Source organism: Argopecten irradians, chromosome 6, assembly GCF_041381155.1.
Source record: "Argopecten irradians isolate NY chromosome 6, Ai_NY, whole genome shotgun sequence".
NCBI classification, from domain to species: Eukaryota; Metazoa; Mollusca; class Bivalvia; order Pectinida; family Pectinidae; genus Argopecten; species Argopecten irradians.
Genome location: NC_091139.1, coordinates 31,792,262 through 31,814,758, shown reverse-complemented (window position 1 = coordinate 31,814,758; position 22,497 = coordinate 31,792,262). Strand labels below are relative to the sequence as shown.

The following is a 22,497-nucleotide window of genomic DNA, read 5'->3' as shown; positions in this document are numbered from 1 at the left end:
AAGTTTCCATTTTTTGTCGATGACACCCATCATGCATATGTGTAACATGAAATACAAATTGTAGAAAAAAATGTTTTTTCCTTGTTGCTATTGCACCTTGAAAATATAAAACGAATTTCGGGGTGGGGTGGGGGTTACATTACAATAAGCATTGTTACAAAGACCAAAAATTAAAAGCGTGCATACTACTAATTAAGTAGAATCTTCAAACCACGGGAAAAAGTATCCAGCAAAATTTTATGTTACACAGTATGATCTAATTATCATGTTTAGTATTGAATTCCTTCATTTTAGTTAAAGTTAGGAAAATACCATAAAAAATGACTTCGTCAATATTGCGTAATTTCAAACACAACTGATCTTAAAAGTATTATTCGAAAGAAACGTTAGTTTTAGGTTTTGGTTCTATAATCTTAACGTTATATTAACAACCAGGGTCATGTAAAGACATGGTAGGTTTGTTGGTGGAGGAAAGCCGGAGTAGCCGGAGAAAAACCACCAACTCGCTACCAAACAAACATCAAGAAAGAGACAGATTTGTAAAATTAAAATATAATATGTGCCATGTTCTATCGACAGTCAGTGTCATTTATAGATGTGTCATGTTTAGGTGGCGGAAAACCTGAGTAACCGGGAAAACACGTTTTGTTTCACATACTTTTAGGCGTTATCAAATCGGGCCCATTTGTGATTTCGATATACATGACTAATTTAGACAATTTATTTTCTAAGTAAATATCACCAGCGGCTTCCTTATACACCCTTTCAAATAACTTTTACAAACTTACATATCAATGATAAAACTCACTGCTCATAGTGCACCATATGCGAGTTTCGTGAAGAATCGATTTTTATTTCAGTGCACAATATATAGCCAGTGTTAAAATCATTTATTGCAATGCCTTGTATAGATTAAAATATCTGTCACTTAAATGATCCACTTTTACTTTTTGTTTATTGATATGTTTATTTTCTGTGAGTTTCATTATGTTGACAGAATAATTCATGTTGAAAAAAGGATTTGTTACATCAAAGTTATTTACCCACAGCCGAACTGTATACTGGTACATCAGATGTTAAAGCGAAAGTGCTGGTAGCGTGTCGCTAAGTACACGGGATTTCCCGAAATGCATTTTTATAAACAAATGTAGTTCCAGCTAATATTTCTGCATGTGACTATCAGTCACCGTTTCAAATTCCCAGACACTTGCATCTCAAAGTGAAATAGCTGGCTAAGGAGCAGTATAAGTAGTAGTTACAATTCTAAAAATAAAAAAGTTAATGCAAGTGAAAGTCATTCGTGATTTCATAAATGCAATTTGACCAATGGCTTAACTTAATGTCTGTCGTCTGAACGTATAATGTTTAATTTCCACACATTTTTCATTTCCTTCGTTAACAGTTTCGATTTTTGCTCTAAAAAAATTTAACAACAACAGAGACACCCCCATGTACATCACATTATGTATATATAGTGAAGTTTCGTTAATAAATATCATAGTATAGTGAACATAATTTGGACAAAGGATGAAAACTGCTCTGAAACTTTTGTATTCAACCCAGATTTTTTGAGCAGATACCGGTGACTGTTCAGACTTGTGCATCTGCACTAAAATTTGTAATTTTGATCGTTTTATCAACTGTTTCAGTTATTTATGAATGACTTCTGTTGTGATGTCCATATATCGTGTGGGGAGTGTACGGTAGAGTATTACCTCAGTATATCGGTGTGGGGAGTGTGCGGTAGAGTACTACCTCAGTATATCGGTGTGGGGAGTGTGCGGTAGAGTATTACCTCAGTATATCGGTGTGGGGAGTGTGCGGTAGAGTACTACCTCGGTATATCGGTGTGGGGAATGTGCGGTAGAGTACTACCTCGGTATATCGGTGTGGGGAGTGTGCGGTAGAGTACTACCTCTGTATATCGGTGTGGGGAGTGTGCGGTAGAGTACTACCTCGGTATATCGGTGTGGGGAGTGTGCGGTAGAGTACTACCTCTGTATATCGGTGTGGGGAGTGTGCGGTAGAGTACTACTTCGGTATATCGGTGTGGGGAGTGTGCGGTAGAGTACTACCTCGGTATATCGGTGTGGGGAGTGTGCGGTAGAGTACTACCTCGGTATATCGGTATGGGGAGTGTGCGGTAGAGTACTACCTCGGTATATATCGGTGTGGGGAGTGTGCGGTAGAGTACTACCTCGGTATATATCGGTGTGGGGAGTGTGCGGTAGAGTACTACCTCGGTATATCGGTGTGGGGAGGGTGCGGTAGAGTACTACCTCGGTATATCGGTGTGGGAAGTGGGCAGTAGAGCACTACCTCAATAAAATTACCCCTATCCTGTTGTTTATTCATAGATTCTGAATCAAGAAAAGATACTATCGGCAATCAAATTGGTGTTTATGCAATAACGACCTAACGCCTTAATTCAAGGTTAGGCAAGTTTTTGTGTCCATACGTTTTCAATAATATGAATTATAAAAAATCCTATTTTCGGTTTCGCTTTATCAAATAACATAGAAATTTGATTGCAAGTACCAAAATAATTCATCAACACAAATTATCATTGATTATTTTAATAATCACTTTGTCAACAGTAACAAATGTCAACGAATTTTTCTTTTCATCTTCGTTGTCAGTAAATGTATGCATCACTAGTAACAAATTGTCCTCTAACAAAGTTCCATTTTGAAGATGTAGAGCAGACCCTTACTTCCATGTCATCCCACAGGAAAATGCTCCCGGATTTATCGAGCTATTGGCGACAATATCAAAAAAGACATTCTGTTAGGATTCGATCAATCTGATAATGTTAGCCTTATAGATCAATAACCAATCAAGGTGGAAATGTAGTTTTCTGACTCTATATATCTATCGTGGTATCATATAACTAAATATCCGTCTTTCTAATGTAGGTGATTGAGGTGAAGAAGACGAAGGATCAAATCAGGAGTCCTTCAGATAATTGGATACTTCTATAAGGTTGTTGTCAGGATCCCTGAAATAAACCGACCGGATTGGACCCGTGGCTCCGGTTCTCTCTATTGGTCCCTCCAGGACGGGTACTTTACAGTTCTGAAAGAAGATTTCCCAAATCGGTACATTATACAACGCGCATAGTCATTTACAATCAGTTGTTCTAAGGACAATATTTCACGTGGCCATGTGATCCAAATGTGCTGAAAGCGGTTAACTTAATATGGTGATAAGAGTTAATATGGTCAGTGAAAATTGCGAACAAAAACGCACACTTTGGGAAACATCGTATGTGTGAACTCTGTACAATGAATAACACATAGAAGTAGTAATACAATTGACATAATGATATCACAAACAATCAACTTTGAAAGAAAGTTATGAATTTTATGTGAAGGGCACGTTTACGTGTGTAATATGTGCTAAATAAATAAATGTTCACAGCGTTTTAGCTAGTTTGTATTAAAACCACATCGGGTAAATATGTTATATTTTTAAAAAGTTCTGACTAAAACCACTCAAATGCCTACCTTGAGATGTTCTATGACAGTGTCTAGTGTTTCCTGTGTAATAAAGCAAACGTCAGCTGACCCGGGAGTCGGTATGTGGGCCTTGGGTTCAAACTCCTTTTTGTGTTCGTGTATGTTAATCTTCTGCTGACCGAAATTCAAAGCTTTCCTTCCTCCCTAAAAAGTAAGTGTTCATTATCTTCAGTGTAAGCCTGGGATACTGTAAAACTGTTTTTATTCGAGAAGTATTAATTTCGCTATATTGGCGATCAGGTTTATTTCCTCGAACAAAACGGGAAAGAAAGACAAATAAGATAATTTCTGTAGTTTTTACTGTTAGAAATTGACAAATGCACGGACATTTCTCAGGGATACATCATACATGTGCAGTTGACCTTTTATGTTGGGCTTTGTTTCTAAACTTTAATGATTGGAAAAAATGACACCACAAAATTGGCTCAAACAAGTCATTCAACCTACAAACCTTATATAAGGACACCTCCATACCCAGAACTTTGGAGTAGAAGTCGCATGTCCTCTCTACATTTAACTAACCTTGAGTGTGGACACCTCCATACCCAGAACTTTGGAGTAGAAGTCACATGTCCTCTCTACATCTTACTAACCTTGAATGTGGACACCTCCATACCCAGAACCTTGGAGTAGAAGTCACATGTCCTCTCTACATCTTACTAACCTTGAATGAGGACACCTCCATACCCAGAACCTTGGAGTAGAAGTCACATGTCCTCTCTACATCTTACTAACCTTGAATGTGGACACCTCCATACCCAGTACCTTGGAGTAGAAATCACATGTCCTCTCTACATCTTACTAACCTTGAATGTGGACACCTCCATACCCAGAACCTTGGAGTAGAAGTCACATGTCCTCTCTACATCTTACTAACCTTGAATGAGGACACCTCCATACCCAGAACCTTGGAGTAGAAGTCACATGTCCTCTCTACATCTTACTAACCTTGAATGTGGACACCTCCATACCCAGTACCTTGGAGTAGAAGTCACATGTCCTCTCTACATCTTACTAACCTTGAATGTGGACACCTCCATACCCAGAACCTTGGAGTAGAAGTCACATGTCCTCTCTACATCTTACTAACCTTGAATGAGGACACCTCCATACCCAGAACCTTGGAGTAGAAGTCACATGTCCTCTCTACATCTTACTAACCTTGAATGTGGACACTGTAAACTTTTGAGTGTTAAGTTACACCAAAAAAGGTGGCACCACAGCTGCCTCCTTTTTTGGTGTAACGTTACACCAAATTTTTAGGTTACACCACTGATGTAAAGTTACACCACTGGTGTTAAGTTACACCAAAAAAGGAGGCAGCTGTGGTGCCACCTTTTTTGGTGTAACCTTAATCCTAAAAAATTGGTGTAACGTTACACCAAAAAAGGAGGCAGCTGTGGTGCCACCTTTTTTGGTGTAAACTTAATCCAGGATAGGTGTAACCTTCATCCAAAATAGGTGTAAACGTTTTCCTAAATTGGAGTAACCTTCATCCAAAAAAGGTGTAACCTCATCCAGGATCGGTGTAACCTCATCCCAAATTGATGTAACCTCATCCCAAATTGGTGTAACCTTCATCCAAAATAGGTGTAACCTTCATCCCAAATTGGTGTAACCTTCATCCAGGATCGGTGTAACCTTCATCCCAAATTGGTGTAACCTTCATCCAAAATTGGTGTAACCTTCATCCAAAATAGGTGTAACCTTCATCCCAAATTGGTGTAACCTTCATCCAGGATCGGTGTAACCTTCATCCCAAATTGGTGTAACCTTCATCCAATATCGGTGTAACCTTCTTCCCAAATTGGTGTTACTTTCATCCAAGATCGGTGTAACGTTCATCCCAAATCGGTGTAACCTTCCTCCAAGATCGGTGTAACCTTCTTCCTAATTTGATGTAATCTTCATCCATGATCTTTATACCTTTCTTCTCACATTGGTGTAACCTTCATCCACGATCGGTGTAACCGTCTTCAAATTGGTGGTTCCTGTACACGTTTGTTTATAGCACCATCTACATCCTGAAAAAAATTCAAAACAAACCACAAAGCATCTTGTTCTTCTTAAAATTTACCACTTAGTAGTTTAATGTAACAAATTTAAGGGACTAACTTGATATAATTATATATGTTAAAATTAAAGAGTCTATCACCAAATTTCTATTAGGGGTATATGTATAACTATGAAACAACAAAGAGTTAAATTTATTTACATAATATCATTATGTCGTTACAATTTTTTAGGTATGAATTACATTGTATATTCCTGTTTGTTAAATGCATGTACGGTTCCGAAATTGTTGTTATTTATTGATTGTGTAGATTTTAAAAAAATGTGTAAATTCATTAGAGAGTCATAGTACAATGTACCTGCATTTGATTAATTTGTTCATTATGGAAACATTTACGTGTACTGTACATATTTACTTTTATACATTCTAACACATGTACAGATGAGAATGAGTTTGTATAGTATACAGTTAACTATTTTCATGTTTTTACATTTAATTGCTGTATATGTATTAAACATCAAAACCTAAATCACTGTCTTTGTCAGTGACCATAATACAGTACGCAAGCGATTCTATATACTATATTTTATTAGTAATTTTACATTTTTTAAAAACTCCTCTCCAGAAATCTATTGCAACCATAAAAACTTCCAAGTTGACAACATAAAAACTACTTATCTAACGCTTATTTTGAAATAATGTACATGTTCTTCCGTTGCAATATGTGTGAGTTGTGAACGATTACATCAAAACAACGTTTGATGACGCCGCCATTTCTTCTTTGTCTATATAGTAAAATGGCGTCATAAAAATTACATGTCTACACTAAGATCGATTTACATGTATCGATAAATATGGCACGGAATATATTTTAGATAATATATATAGGATGCAAAAAAATGTCCTTACTCAGTACATAAAATCTTGTTACGATTTAATGTAAAAATTACTTTTGTAATAACAATTAAAAATATGTAAAATTACTAATAATATATAGAAAAAAACTCACTTGCGTACTTAATTAAATTATTATGGCCACTGACTGTACGTTGTACGTAACATGTACATTAATATTGTACGTGGGGAGATAAATTGTACATGTAGATACATTTAAAAAAAAGGGTTCTAATTACTTACGCAACACATGTACAACCACCAGACTTGATAAATCCTTTAGTTCCCATAAGTATCCAGCAATGGCTCCCCATTCTGTCGTGTCTCAGGTATACACTTAACTTAATATGACCGTGCTGCTGGTGATACACGACATTACTGATGTGGTTCTGTTGGAAAAGTTTATATGCGCTGTCATCTTTAAAATGCCTGATCTGGTCTTGACCCCAACCACAATCACTACTGAGATCCACAAAGATATATCCAAACCCGATATCGGGTAGCTGCGACTTGCAACTTGATATGGCATCAACAACCATCGTCCTCCTATTTCGAGATGTTTCTTCGTAATCGTCAGTCTCGAGAGACGATAAATTTAACTGGTCGGCAACTTCGGCTAATTTCAAAAGTGCCCCTTTAGTTTTGTTAGATGTTGTAATTCCCCTCTCTATCAAATGATCTTTGAGCTGGCCGCCATTTTGTACAGAACATGCCCTAAATAAAGTCCCTTAGGCCTAAGATTTGGTGTAAAGTAACACCATTGTGATGTAAGGTAACACTTCAAACGAAGATATGGTGTAAAGTAACACCGCTGAGGTGTAAGAATACCCTTTCCAAATAGGCTTTGGTGTAAAGTAACACCACTGGGGTGTAAGGTTACACTTCAAACGAAGATCTGGTGTAAAGTAACACCGCTGAGGTATAAGGTTACACTTTCAAGTTAGAATTTGGTGTAAAGTGACACCACTGGGGTGTAAGGTAACACTTCAAACGAAGATCTGGTGTAAAGTAACACCGCTGAGGTGTAAGGTTACACTTTCAAGTTAGAATTTGGTGTAAAGTGACACCACTGTGGTGTAAGGTAAAAGTGCAAACGAAGATCTGGTGTAAAGTAACACCGCTGTGGTGTAAGGTTACCCTTTCAAATTAGGATTTAGTGTAAAGTAACACAACTGTGGTGTAAGGTAACACTTTCAAGTTATGATCTGGTGTAAAGTAACACCACTACGGCGTAAGGTAACACTTCAAACGGAGATCTGGTGTAAAGTAACACCGCTGTGGTGTAAGGTTACCCTTTCAAGTGAAAAGTTCGTGTAAAGTAACACCACCGGGTGTAACGTTACACTTTCAAGTAAGAATTTGGTGCAAAGTGACACTACCGTGGAGTAAGGTAACACTTCAAACGAAGATCTGGTGGAAAGTAACACCGCTGTGGTGTAAGGTTACCCTTTCAAGCTATGATTCGGTGTAAAGTAACACTACTGTGGGTGTAAGGTTACCTTTTCAAACGAAGATCTGGTGTAAAGTAACACCGCTGAGGTGTAAGGTTACCCTTTCAAATTAGGTTTTGGTGTAAAGTAACACCACTGTGGTGTAAGGTAACACTTTCAAGTTAGGATCTGGTGTAAAGTAACACCTCTATGGTGTAAGGTTACACTTCAAACAGAGATCTGGTTTAAAGTAACACCGCTGTGGTGTAAGGCTACCCTTTCAAATAATAAGTTGGTGTAAAGTAACACACACCGGGGTGTAACGTTACACTTAAATGTGAGAATTTGGTGTAAAGTTACACCATTTTGGTGTAAAGTTACACCATTTTGGTGTAACGTTGCACACTTACACCAACTTTGGATTGAAGTTTACACCAAATTTGGGTAAACAATACACTTTTCATTGTTTGGATTAACTTTACACCAGGAACGGTGTTATCGGTTTTTTTACACCGATATTGGTGTTAAGTTACACGTTAAAAACACCATAAATGGATTAAGTTAACACTAAAAGTTTACAGTGTGGACACCTCCATACCCAGAACCTTGGAGTAGAAATGTCCTCCTGTCCTCTCTACATCCTTACTAACCTAACCTTGAATGTGGACACCTCCATACCCAGTACCTTGGAGTAGAAGTCACATGTCCTCTCTACATCTTACTAACCTTGAATGTGGACACCTCCATACCCAGAACCTTGGAGTAGAAGTCACATGTCCTCTCTACATCTAACTAACCTTGAATGTGGACACCTCCATACCCAGAACCTTGCAGTAGAAGTCACATGTCCTCTCTACATCTTACTAACCTTGAATGTGGACACCTCCATACCCAGTACCTTGGAGTAGAAGTCACATGTCCTCTCTACATCTTACTAACCTTGAATGTGGACACCTCCATACCCAGAACCTTGGAGTAGAAGTCACATGTCCTCTCTACATCTTACTAACCTTGAATGTGGACACCTCCAGAACCTTGGAGTAGAAGTCACCACATCTGACTAACCTTGAATGAGTACACCTCCATACCCACAGTAGAAGTCACTCTCTATGTCCTCTGTGCTACATCTTACCTCTAACCACCCTCCATGAACCTTGGAGTGTAGAAGTCCACCTTTTTTGTAACCTCTCCTACAAACCTTGGAGTAGAAGTAACTTGAATGTGGAGTATCCAGGTGTACTCTCCCAAACCTTGGGTGAACCTCAGTAAAGTGAATGTCAATGTCCTCTCATCCAAATTACTAACCTTCATCCAAAATGAGGTGGACACCTCATACCCAAACCTTGGTGTAACCTTCATCCAGGATCATGTTAACCTTCATCCCAAATTGTGTAACCTTCATCCAAAATTGGTGTAACCTTCATCCCAAAATAGGTGTACCTTCATCCCAAATTGGTGTAACCTTCATCCAGGATCCGGTTGTAACCTTCATCCCAAATTGGTGTAACCTTCATCCCAATATCGGGTGTAACCTTCTTCCCAAATGGTTTTACTTTCAATTCCAAGATCGTGTTAACGTTCATTCCCAAATCGGTGGTAACCTTCCTCCAAGATCGGTGTAACCTTCTTTTCTAATTTGATGTAATCTTCATCCATGATCTTTATACCTTTCTTCTCACATTGGTGTAACCTTCATACCACGATCGGTGTAACCGTCTTCAAATTGGTGGTTCCTGTACACGTTTGTTTATACACCATCCTACATCCTGAAAAAAAATCAAAACAAACCCACAAAGCATCTTGTTCTTCTTAAAATTTACCACTTAGTAGTTTAAAGTAACAAATTTAAGGACTAACTTGGATATAATTATATATGTTAAAATTAAAGAGTCTATCACCAAATTTCTATTAGGGGTATATGTATAACTATGAAACAACCAAAGAGTTTAAATTTATTTACATAAAATATCATTAAGTCGTTACAATTTTTTTAGGTTATGAATTACATTGTAATTATTCCTGTTTGTTAAATGCATGTACGGTTCCGAAATTGTTGTTATTTATTGATTGTGTTAGATTTTTAAAAAAAATGTGTAAATTCATTAGAGAGTCATAGTACAATACCTGCATTTGATTAAATACATTGTTCATTATGGAAACATTACATTGGACGTAGTACTGTCCTAACATAATTTACTTTTTATACATTCTAACACCAGTGTACAGTTGAGAAGTCACATGTATACATCTAACTATTTTACTAACCATTTGAATTGTGGTACACCTCCATACCCAAATACCCAGAACCTTGTCAGTAGAAGTCACATGTACGCTCTCTACATCTTATTTTTATTAGTAACCTTGAATTTTTTAACACTCTCCATACCCAGAAACTATTGCAACCATAAAAAGAAGTCAACATGTCCTTCTCTACTTATTTTGACCCAATAACTTACATGTTCTAATGTGGACACTTCCGTTGCAATACCTTGTGTAGTTGTCACATGTCCATCAAAACAACTAACCTTGAATGTGGACGCCATTTTTCTTTCTTGGTATAAGTAAAATGGCGTCACATGACACCTACACTCGATTTACATGTATCGATAAATACACGGAATATATTTTACCTTGAATGTGGACACCTCCATACCCAAACCTTGTTAGATTTAGTAAAATTCACCTCCATACCCAGAACCTTGAAGTAGAAGTCACATGTCTTTTCCTCTTCTCTCCTACATCTTACACCTTATGAATGATGGACACCTCCATACCCAGAACCTTGAGTAGAAGTCACATGTCCTCACTACTCTTAACCTAGAATGAGACACCTCCATACCCAGAACCTTGGAGTAGAAGTCACATGTCCTCTCTACATCTTACTAACCTTGAATGTGGACACCTCCATACCCAGAACCTTGGAGTAGAAGTCACATGTCCTCTCCTACATCACTACTAACCTTGAATGATGGACACCTCCATACCCAGTAACCTGGAGTAGAAGTCACATGTCCTCTCTACATCTTACTACCTTGAATGAGGACACCTCCATACCCAGTAAACCTTGGAGTAGAAGTCACATGTCCTCTCTACATCTTACTAACCTTGAATGAGGACACCTCCATACCCAGAACCTTGGAGTAGAAGTCACATGTCCTCTCTACATCTTACTAACCTTGAATGAGGACACCTCCATACCCAGAACCTTGGAGTAGAAGTCACATGTCCCTCTCTACATCTTACTAACCTTGAATGAGACACCTCCATACCCAGAACCTTGGAGTAGAAGTCACATGTCCTCTCTACATCTCTACTAACCTTGAATGTGGACACCTCCATACCCAGAACCTTGGAGTAGAAGTCACATGTCCTCTCTACATCTTACTAACCTTGAATGTGGACACCTCCATACCCAAGACCTTGAGTAGAAGTCACATGTCCTCTCTACATCTTACTAACCTTGAATGAGGACACCTCCATACCCAGTACCTTGGAGTAGAAGTCACATGTCCTCTCTACATCTTACTAACCTTGAATGTGGACACCTCCATACCCAGAACCTTGGAGTAGAAGTCACATGTCCCTCTCTACATCTTACTAACCTTGAATGAGGACACCTCCCATTACCCAGAACCTTGGAGTAGAAAGTCACATGTCCTCTCTACATCTTACTAACCTTGAATGAGGACACCTCCAATACCCAGAACCTTGGAGTAGAAGTCACATGTCCTCTCTACATCTTACTAACCTTGAATGAGGACACCTCCATACCCAGAACCTTTGGAGTAGAAGTCACATGTCCTCTCTACATCTTACTAACCTTGAATGTGGACACCTCCATACCCAGAACCTTGGAGTAGAAGTCACATGTCCTCTCTACATCTTACTAACCTTGAATATGAGGACACCTCCATACCCAGTACCTTGGAGTAGAAGTCACATGTCCTCTCTCTACATCTTACTAACCTTGAATGAGGACACCTCCATACCCAGAACCTTGGAGTAGAAGTCAACATGTCCATCTCTACATTTACTAACCTTGAATGTGGACACCTCCATACCCAGTACCTTGGAGTAGAAGTCACATGTCCTCTCTACATCTTACTAACCTTGAATGTGGACACCTCCATACCCAGAACCTTGGAGTAGAAGTCACATGTCCTCTCTACATCTTACTAACCTTGAATGTGGACACCTCCATACCCAGAACCTTGGAGTAGAAGTCACAATGTCCTCTCTACATCTTACTAACCTTGAATGTGGACACCTCCATACCCAGAACCTTGGAGTAGAAGTCACATGTCCCTCTCTACATCTTACTAACCTTGAATGAGGACACCCTCCATACCCAGAACCTTGGAGTAGAAGTCACAATGTCCTCTCTACATCTTACTAACCTTGAATGTGGACACCTCCATACCCATACCCAGAACCTTGGAGTAGAAAGTCACATGTCCTCTCTACATCTGTCCTCTAGAAGTCACATGTCCTCTCTACACTATTGAATGTGGACACCTCCATACCCAGTACTTGGAGTAGAAGTCACATTCCTCTCTACATCTAACTAACCTTGAATGTGGACACCTCCATACCCAGTACCTTGGAGTAGAAGTCACATGTCCTCTCTACATCTTACTAACCTTGAATGTGGACACCTCCATACCCAGAACCTTGGAGTAGAAGTCACATGTCCTCTCTACATCTTACTAACCTTGAATGTGGACACCTCCATACCCAGAACCTTGGAGTAGAAGTCACATGTCCTCTCTCTACATCTTACTAACCTTGAATGTGGACACCTCCATACCCAGAACCTTGGAGTAGAAGTCACATGTCCTCTCTACATCTTACTAACCTTGAATGTGGACACCTCCATACCCAGAACCTTGGAGTAGAAGTCACATGTCCTACTCTACATCTTACTAACCTTGAATGTGGACACCTCCATACCCAGAACCTTGGAGTAGAAGTCACATGTCCTCTCTACATCTTACTAACCTTGAATGTGGACACCTCCATACCCAGAACCTTGGAGTAGAAGTCACATGTCCTCTCTACATCTTACTAACCTTGAATGAGGACACCTCCATACCCAGAACCTTGGAGTAGAAGTCACATGTCCTCTCTACATCTTACTAACCTTGAATGAGGACACCTCCATACCCAGAACCTTGGAGTAGAAGTCACATGTCCTCTCTACATCTTACTAACCTTGAATGAGGACCCCTCCATACCCAGAACCTTGGAGTAGAAGTCACATGTCCTCTCTACATCTTACTAACCTTGAATGTGGACACCTCCATACCCAGAACCTTGGAGTAGAAGTCACATGTCCTCTCTACATCTTACTAACCTTGAATGTGGACACCTCCATACCCAGAACCTTGGAGTAGAAGTCACATGTCCTCTCTACATCTTACTAACCTTGAATGTGGACACCTCCATACCCAGAACCTTGGAGTAGAAGTCACATGTCCTCTCTACATCTTACTAACCTTGAATGAGGACACCTCCATACCCAGAACCTTGGAGTAGAAGTCACATGTCCTCTCTACATCTTACTAACCTTGAATGAGGACACCTCCATACCCAGAACCTTGGAGTAGAAGTCACATGTCCTCTCTACATCTAACTAACCTTGAATGTGGACACCTCCATACCCAGAACCTTGGAGTAGAAGTCACATGTCCTCTCTACATCTTACTAACCTTGAATGTGGACACCTCCATACCCAGAACCTTGGAGTAGAAGTCACATGTCCTCTCTACATCTTACTAACCTTGAATGAGGACACCTCCATACCCAGTACCTTGGAGTAGAAGTCACATGTCCTCTCTACATCTTACTAACCTTGAATGTGGACACCTCCATACCCAGAACCTTGGAGTAGAAGTCACATGTCCTCTCTACATCTAACTAACCTTGAATGTGGACACCTCCATACCCAGAACCTTGGAGTAGAAGTCACATGTCCTCTCTACATCTTACTAACCTTGAATGTGGACACCTCCATACCCAGAACCTTGGAGTAGAAGTCACATGTCCTCTCTACATCTTACTAACCTTGAATGAGGACACCTCCATACCCAGTACCTTGGAGTAGAAGTCACATGTCCTCTCTACATCTTACATAACCTTGAATGAGGACACCTCCATACCCAGTGAATTGGAGTAGAAGTCACATGTCCTCTCTACATCTTACTAACCTTGAATGGGACACCTCCATACCCAGTGGAGTAGAAGTCACATGTCCTCTCTACATCTTACTAACCTTGAATGTGGACACCTCCATACCCAGAACCTTGGAGTAGAAGTCACATGTCCTCTCTACATCTAACTAACCTTGAACGTGGACCCCTCCATACCCAGAACCTTGGAGTAGAAGTCACATGTCCTCTCTACATCTTACTAACCTTGAATGTGGACACCTCCATACCCAGAACCTTGGAGTAGAAGTCACATGTCCTCTCTACATCTAACTTACCTTGAATGAGGACACCTCCATACCCAGAACCTTGGAGTAGAAGTCACATGTCCTCTCTACATCTTACTAACCTTGAATGAGGACACCTCCATACCCAGAACCTTGGAGTAGAAGTCACATGTCCTCTCTACATCTTACTAACCTTGAATGAGGACACCTCCATACCCAGAACCTTGGAGTAGAAGTCACATGTCCTCTCTACATCTTACTAACCTTGAATGTGGACACCTCCATACCCAGAACCTTGGAGTAGAAGTCACATGTCCTCTCTACATCTAACTTACCTTGAATGAGGACACCTCCATACCCAGAACCTTGGAGTAGAAGTCACATGTCCTCTCTACATCTAACTTACCTTGAATGTGGACACCTCCATACCCAGAACCTTGGAGTAGAAGTCACATGTCCTCTCTACATCTTACTAACCTTGAATGAGGACACCTCCATACCCAGTACCTTGGAGTAGAAGTCACATGTCCTCTCTACATCTTACTAACCTTGAATGTGGACACCTCCATACCCAGAACCTTGGAGTAGAAGTCACATGTCCTCTCTACATCTTACTAACCTTGAATGTGGACACCTCCATACCCAGAACCTTGGAGTAGAAGTCACATGTCCTCTCTACATTTTACTAACCTTGAATGAGGACACCTCCATACCCAGAACCTTGGAGTAGAAGTCACATGTCCTCTCTACATCTTACTAACCTTGAATGTGGACACCTCCATACCCAGTACCTTGGAGTAGAAGTCACATGTCCTCTCTACATCTTACTAACCTTGAATGTGGACACCTCCATACCCAGTACCTTGGAGTAGAAGTCACATGTCCTCTCTACATCTAACTTACCTTGAATGTGGACACCTCCATACCCAGAACCTTGGAGTAGAAGTCACATGTCCTCTCTACATCTAACTTACCTTGAATGTGGACACCTCCATACCCAGAACCTTGGAGTAGAAGTCACATGTCCTCTCTACATCTAACTTACCTTGAATGTGGACACCTCCATACCCAGTACCTTGCAGTAGAAGTCACATGTCCTCTCTACATCTAACTTACCTTGAATGTGGACACCTCCATACCACAGGGACCTGGCACGATTTTTTTTAACGAACAGTATACATATACATATTATAGTATCAAGGGTATGAACTCGGCGGTCAAGGAAAACGGACCTATTTGTTTAAAACCGTGATTATTTTAATAAATTGGTTCTATACAACATTGACGGATATCTTACCTTAAAAGAAATAATTTTTCTTTCCATTGAGTGCTTGATGAACAAAATTGGCCAAGTATTGACGAAGTTATGGCTTGATGAATCGGCAAATTTACGAAAAATATGCCAGGTAGACATTTCCCTGTCCGGTCGAAATGTCGTCTCGGCTCTAATGGGCACCTCAAAAACCAAGCCATAATCACAAAATCTACGCTTGTCGTGGTAAACAGTACCCATAACTGTGGTCATCCACATTCTCCTTTGGAGGTGTCATGACCCGTACTTTGTAGAAACTACATTAAAACATCGTGTAGCTCACTTACTTTAACCGTCACCGCCATTGTTCATTTGTTCTTCGGAACGCTTCTCGAGTTTACCCAAAAGCACAACATTACATAATTTGCATAATGTAGTCACGATATGTAAAGTCGAGAAGCGTTCCGAGAGAAAAATGAACATGGCGGTGACGGTTAAAGTAAGTGAGCTACACGATGTTTTAATGTAGTTTCTACAAAGTACGGGTCATGACACCTCCAAAGGAGATTGTGGATGAACACAGTTATGGGTACTGTTTACCACCACAAGCGTAGATTTTGTGATTTTGGCTTGGATTTTGAGGTACCCATTAGAGCCGAGACGACATTTCGACCGGACAGGGAAATGTCTACCTAGCATATTTTTCGTAAATTTCCCGATATATCAAGCCATAACTTCGTCAATACTTGGCCAATTTTGTTCATCAAGCACTCAATGGAAAGAAAAATTATTTCTCTTTAAGGTAAGATATCCGTCAATGTTGTATAGAACCCATTTATGAAAATAATCACGGTTTTAAAAAAATAGGTCCGTTTTTCTTGACCGCCGAGTTCATACCCTTGATACTATAACATATATATATGTATACTGTTGGTTAAACATTTTCGTGCCAGGTCCCTGTGCTCCATACCCAGAACCTTGGAGTAGAAGTCACATGTCCTCTCTACATCTTACTAACCTTGAATGTGGACACCTCCATACCCAGTACCTTGGAGTAGAAGTCACATGTCCTCTCTACATCTAACTTACCTTGAATGTGGACACCTCCATACCCAGTACCTTGCAGTAGAAGTCACATGTCCTCTCTACATCTGACTAACCTTGAATGTGGACACCTCCACACCCAGTACCTTGGAGTAGAAGTCACATGTCCTCTCTACATCTTACTAACCTTGAATGTGGACACCTCCATACCCAGAACCTTGGAGTAGAAGTCACATGTCCTCTCTTCATCTTATTAACCTTGAATGAGGACACCTCCATACCCAGAACCTTGGAGTAGAAGTCACATGTCCTCTCTACATCTAACTTACCTTGAATGTGGACACCTCCATACCCAGAACCTTGGAGTAGAAGTCACATGTCCTCTCTACATCTAACTAACCTTGAATGTGGACACCTCCATACCCAGAACCTTGGAGTAGAAGTCACATGTCCTCTCTACATCTTACTAACCTTGAATGTGGACACCTCCATACCCAGAACCTTGGAGTAGAAGTCACATGTCCTCTCTCTCTACATCTAACTTACCTTGAATGTGGACACCTCCATACCCAGAACCTTGGAGTAGAAGTCACATGTCCTCTCTACATCTTACTAACCTTGAATGTGGACACCTCCATACCCAGAACCTTGGAGTAGAAGTCACATGTCCTCTCTACATCTTACTAACCTTGAATGTGGACACCTCCATACCCAGAACCTTGGAGTAGAAGTCACATGTCCTCTCTACATCTTACTAACCTTGAATGTGGACACCTCCATACCCAGAACCTTGGAGTAGAAGTCACATGTCCTCTCTACATCTTACTAACCTTGAATGTGGACACCTCCATACCCAGAACCTTGGAGTAGAAGTCACATGTCCTCTCTACATCTGACTAACCTTGAATGTGGACACCTCCATACCCAGTACCTTGGAGTAGAAGTCACATGTCCTCTCTACATCTGACTTACCTTGAATGAGGACACCTCCATACCCAGTACCTTGGAGTAGAAGTCACATGTCCTCTCTACATCTTTCACGGTGATGACGAAGTGATCAAGTCTGTTGATGGAGAACTCACTGGCGAGTCGCAAGCATGTTTGGATATGTGGAATCTGCAAAACGTAAACAAAAACATGATAAACAACTCAATTGTAGAAAACAAAACATGAAGACGAGACAATACATACCAATAGCTGAATGTGTGATATTACATTACCTGTTCATCCATCTTTAAACAGGTATACGGCAATATGGCGGTATTTAAAATGAGCTCGACTTTGTAACGACAAGACATGTGACAGTGCAATCATTATAGATACATGGATAGGAGAATAACTTTGAATCTCGTTTTAATGTATAATGACAAGACCATTTACTGACATAATATAATAGGTAAAGGTTATTGATTGGCTTTCGAGTAATAAGGGATTTATTACACCTGAGCGAAGCGAGGAGGTAATAAGTCCCGAGTGACGAGAAAGCATGCAATAACTGACTTACTGCATGCTTCCTTACATCGAACAAAAAGACAGGTTGATTGAAACTATTCACCTGTCCATCCCTATACCCCACTTTCTCATTGTTCTCCGCTTGATTTACCTGTACCTATTATGCTTGTGAGTACTTTTTGGTACTAGGGGTTCTTGGGTCAATGTTAATACATCAGTTTGTCATTATCCATCGTAAGGAGCACGATTCAGCCCCTTTCAGGACCATGTAACGCTGTTTATACCTTGAATTGAAAAATGGTAATTAGAAGCAGACAGAACGCATGCTTCGGTAACACTGGGCGGCTCGGTCGGGTAAAGTGGTCAATTTAGTACAGGTAGAATATTGACTTTAATATATATATACTTATACAGAGTGATTGAAATGTATTTTTAATCACTATACATACTGTGACGTGACCTGTATGGAAGGTTGGTCAGTTGGATGTTTGACTTAACATCTTATTGATATCTAAGGTCATCTAAGGACAGTCTCCCCTGTATGTGATGTGTTAAATGGCTGAAGTCGGTGTGTATTTTGAGATGATGCAGCACGTGCTGTGTTGTTTAGTAATAATGAGACTCTTGTCCTTTTTATAGTAATATCTCAATGAAACATGCCGTAAAAGCATGCAACACGGTCACTTTCTCTGCTCTTCTGATCTCTGCTCTACTGCTGCAAGATTAACCACAGACTATGAAAATGCACAGAGGTGGATTCGATTAATATAATAATTCTCACTACTTATTAAATTTGGTAATTTAATATCTAATTGGTTATCATCTCATTCGCGCCACTTCTTTTGAGTGTTCCGCGTTCTGTACCATGACTAGTGAAGTGATATTGGTTTCCTTAAAAGAGCTTTGATACTCTTTATCGTTTTGCGATCCGAAAGTCTTGTTTTACGCTTATGTTACACAATAGAGAGTACCTTATAAAGATGACAGCTTCTGAATTAAAGTATGAAAAATACCAGCTTCATGGATGTCTTCTTGTATAGTGGACCTGTTGCCTTTTTATAGTGCTATACCACTGAAGCATGCTGCCGAAGACACCAAACAACACACCCTACCGGGTCACATTATACTGACATCGGGCCAACCAGTCTTCCGCATTCTCCAAAACACGCACCTCGCACTTCATACACGCTACACACCGCATACTTGTAACATGACCCTGGCTGTTAATAGGACGTTAATTAATCAAACAAACCAACAAATCATGCATGTAATCTTTCATTTGCAAGAAAAGTTCTTGTTCTACATCTAGTTGTACTAATTTAACCTAACCTGGTTAACCTGGTGAGGGTAGTGTCTGGTTGAATCGGTATGGTACATGAAGTAATTGCAGTAGGTGGTTAATAATGAGGATGGAGGGGCAGTAAGAGAATTTCTGAGGGACGATATTATGATTTTACAAGATATTTATGATATCTTTCCAATCTATGACTTGGGGAAAATTTCCCTTCCTCCTGAACGACGTCCTGCAATACAGTGAAGAATGTGTGTGTGTGTGTGTTTGTGTGACAGTATAGTTGGTGACTGGGATTGAGGGCAACAGATGATTTGTTGGACCCAAAGACAAACTGTTGCCTGAGGCAGAGGGTCCAGCAAATCATCTGTTGCCCGAAAACCCAGTCGATAACAATGCATTGACATCACGAATTGTAGGTGTGACGTCACTCCGGTCCGACATCACATTTGGACCGCTCGACGGAAGAGTTCATTTATTGGCATTTTTGTCAATAGAGTTAATTTAGAAAATATTTCGAAGGGGTACAAAAAATCCTGATTTGTCTGGTGATAAGATAGGGGTATTTGGGGGAATGACAACTTTTGTAACGGAATTTTTTGTATCATTTTGACTCAGCATTTCCAAATGGCCAGCGTCCTGCAAGATATTGAAGACTCTGTGTTTGATGAGAAAGTATACATGTGAGTCATTCTGAATGTTGTCTAGTAACTGGGAAGGCCAGGAGGTATCAGGTTAAAATGACAACTTCTATAGTGAATTTGGTACAGCATTGTGACTCGTATTCCATCTTATACGGATCTGCTATGCTGCACCGTTTATGATGTTGTTATCGATGTAGCATTAATGATTTTGTCAGCGTTTGATGTAGTATCATTGCTGCTTGTAATAATTAAACGAGTAACATTTCGCTGAATTATTCTCGATTCATAAATATTTTCCGAGTACATACGAGGCAAGCAAATTCAACTTAAGGACGAACCACAGTATACAGTTGTTGACTGAGATTGAGTGCAACAGATGCTTTGTTAGACCCGAAGACAAAATGTTGCGCGAGGCTGAAGGCCGAGGGCAACAGTCTTTTTGAGGGTCCAACAAATCATCTGTTGTACGAAACCAACAGCACATTTTTACAGTCGATTTTAATAGTTCTTTGGACCGCTCGATGGAACATAAGAGTTTATATAGAAACTATTTTATAGGGGTATAACAAGCTTGTTTGTCTCTCCTTTCATATTTGATGATAATACTTTTCAGATTTTTCTCCAGAAACCTGTGGTGGGGGTAGTTTTAGTGATGTTGTTTATATAGCTAGCCTACTTAAAGTTGTGTGGTCTTTGATTTACCACTATGTCTATAGTATATTGGTGCTTTTATGGATCTGAACCATCATATATTAACATCCATATTCACACATTGTATGTTTTATGACAGTTTGTGATAGTTAAAATTACAAGAAATACAATTTCAATGTCGGGTATGTCACGATCCCAAGATAATTAACTTTGATATGTCAACTGCCAGATAATTTTCAATCTTTGTGACAGGATTGACCTGACAATGTCTCTGTATTGGATATGACATTTTCCATTTGGTCTCCATTGAGCTATGTTAGTAAATTATGATAAATGGAGGGGAAATATGAACCGTAAATTCCAGCGCCCCGTCTATAGAACTGGATATGTTGTAACTGCGTTGAAAGTGGTAAGGAAAACAATTTTAAAAAGACAACGCTTTGATAGTCCATAGTTCAAAATTTCGCAGCAAAACAAAACCAAGGGTAGATTAAATAATTGTATTTAGAAAGGCACCGATGGAGCAAATGCCAGATAAAATTGAGAGAACGGCACATGAATTTCGCGCTTTCAATATCCCTTTTTCCATTAGATCAAACATCACATTCCAATCAGTCTCAGCTAGTACAATCATTCAAAGTATACTACTTCAATTTGTAAAAAGGAGCGGGTCGGTGTGGTTTGTACGACCACCGAAACTTTTACACTTTTATACCAACAGTGTACATGTAAGGTTGGCCTGTTGAGGTCTTGGATCGATATTATACAGAAAGACAAGTTACCTTGACCCCTATGTGCATTCAATCTATATAGTCTATATAAAATCTATACGTGTTGCTGCCTATGAACACAGAAATTTTCAGAATCATAATAACTTTTATTTATTTTTCATAGAAAATGATAATCAATAATACATCTTTTACTCACCCATAACTTCTGTCCTTTTAGTATATATGGTGACAACGTTCTGAACATGGTGAATGAACTGATAATGCCGAAACCTGTACCGGCTAAGCAACCCGTTACGTTAACGTTAGTGTGTTATCCGAGACTCAACCCGGATGTTCTTGTAACCTAAAAATAGCTAAAACGTTAGTAAGGTATATTCCCAGAAATAGGTTATCAGTGAAATCCAATAATTTCGAAGTAGTGATGACTTATATAGAAGTGTTTACCTAGATGTCTACTCGTATAAATGTGGCGTGAAAAGGTAAAGAGAAAGTAGGTGTTGGGAATGTGTTGTCTAAAAAATACCCCCATTGATTTGTTCCTACTTTTAGAGTACAGGGGAGGTAAACCTTATACAATTTTCCTTTTTTTTTTTTTATCTATTTCGTTCGACATGGATATAGATGAGTCACATTACCAAAGTATTAAAAAATCAATCGATAAATGGCAATGTCGATTGCTTATAGAGGGAAATATGACATTGCAGTGCAAGTCAGAATAGTATCTTTATTCGAGATGTTACGATAACCTCGATATTACAGGGGTTACTATCAGTGTCATAATTAACCCATAAATTATGTCATAGTAAAACTGAAGGCTATCTGTATTTCCAACAACAAAAAAATATCGAAAAACGCCTCCTCGATACTCCATGGGTTACTATCACTTATATATCCACTCCTGGACTATGTCATAGTGAAAATGGAGGCGTTTTAGGAGAAGAACTTGACTAATCATAGACCTGTACGGAAACAACTTTTGAAGATTCGATTCTATTAATGTACACTAAGAACCATACTATCTGTGTAATCTGTTTTCGCACATATAACTTGCAGTTTTGCTACCATCGCATAGTCCAGGGTTGGCGGAGTATCGATGGAGAAAGAGAGTCCAGGAGTGGAAATAACATCAGTGATAGTAATCCC

General features: G+C 39.6%; 1 protein-coding gene and 1 long non-coding RNA gene across 4 annotated transcripts; both read right to left on the bottom strand.

The window, feature by feature from the left end:
• Positions 1–2,560: 2,560 nt before the first annotated feature.
• On the bottom strand, positions 2,561–21,863 carry LOC138325648 (glyoxalase domain-containing protein 5-like). Of its 3 annotated transcripts, XM_069271451.1 has the most exons (5): positions 21,799–21,863; positions 21,551–21,697; positions 17,558–17,701; positions 3,507–3,662; positions 2,561–3,075 (listed from the first exon to the last, which is right to left on the bottom strand). In XM_069271451.1, exons 2-5 carry the CDS (start codon positions 21,596–21,598, stop codon positions 2,947–2,949), a joined length of 477 nt encoding a protein of 158 aa, XP_069127552.1. In that variant the 5' UTR covers positions 21,599–21,697; positions 21,799–21,863; the 3' UTR covers positions 2,561–2,946. The 3 variants fall into 3 exon arrangements, with proteins under 3 accessions (XP_069127552.1, XP_069127551.1, XP_069127550.1); XM_069271450.1 differs by having other exon boundaries at positions 21,551–21,809; XM_069271449.1 differs by lacking the exons at positions 21,551–21,697; positions 21,799–21,863 and adding an exon at positions 17,806–17,835.
• LOC138326335 (uncharacterized) lies at positions 13,861–15,831 on the bottom strand. The gene is made up of 3 exons (XR_011208890.1): positions 14,995–15,831; positions 14,356–14,781; positions 13,861–13,934 (listed from the first exon to the last, which is right to left on the bottom strand). It is a non-coding gene; the product is annotated as an uncharacterized lncRNA (long non-coding RNA).
• Positions 21,864–22,497: the final 634 nt, after the last annotated feature.

What these genes read in the sequence shown, in the direction of transcription:
- LOC138325648 (XM_069271451.1), bottom strand. Translation starts at nt 21,598, where the DNA reads ATGTTCAGAACGTTGTCACCATATATACTAAAAGGACAGAAGTTATGG. An exon ending in TGGAGGTGTCCTCATTCAAG is followed by an intron (nt 3,663 to 17,557) that starts GTAAGTCAGATG and finishes CTTACTTTTTAG; the next exon opens with GGAGGAAGGAAAGCTTTGAA. An exon ending in CTGTCATAGAACATCTCAAG is followed by an intron (nt 3,076 to 3,506) that starts GTAGGCATTTGA and finishes ATCTTCTTTCAG; the next exon opens with AACTGTAAAGTACCCGTCCT.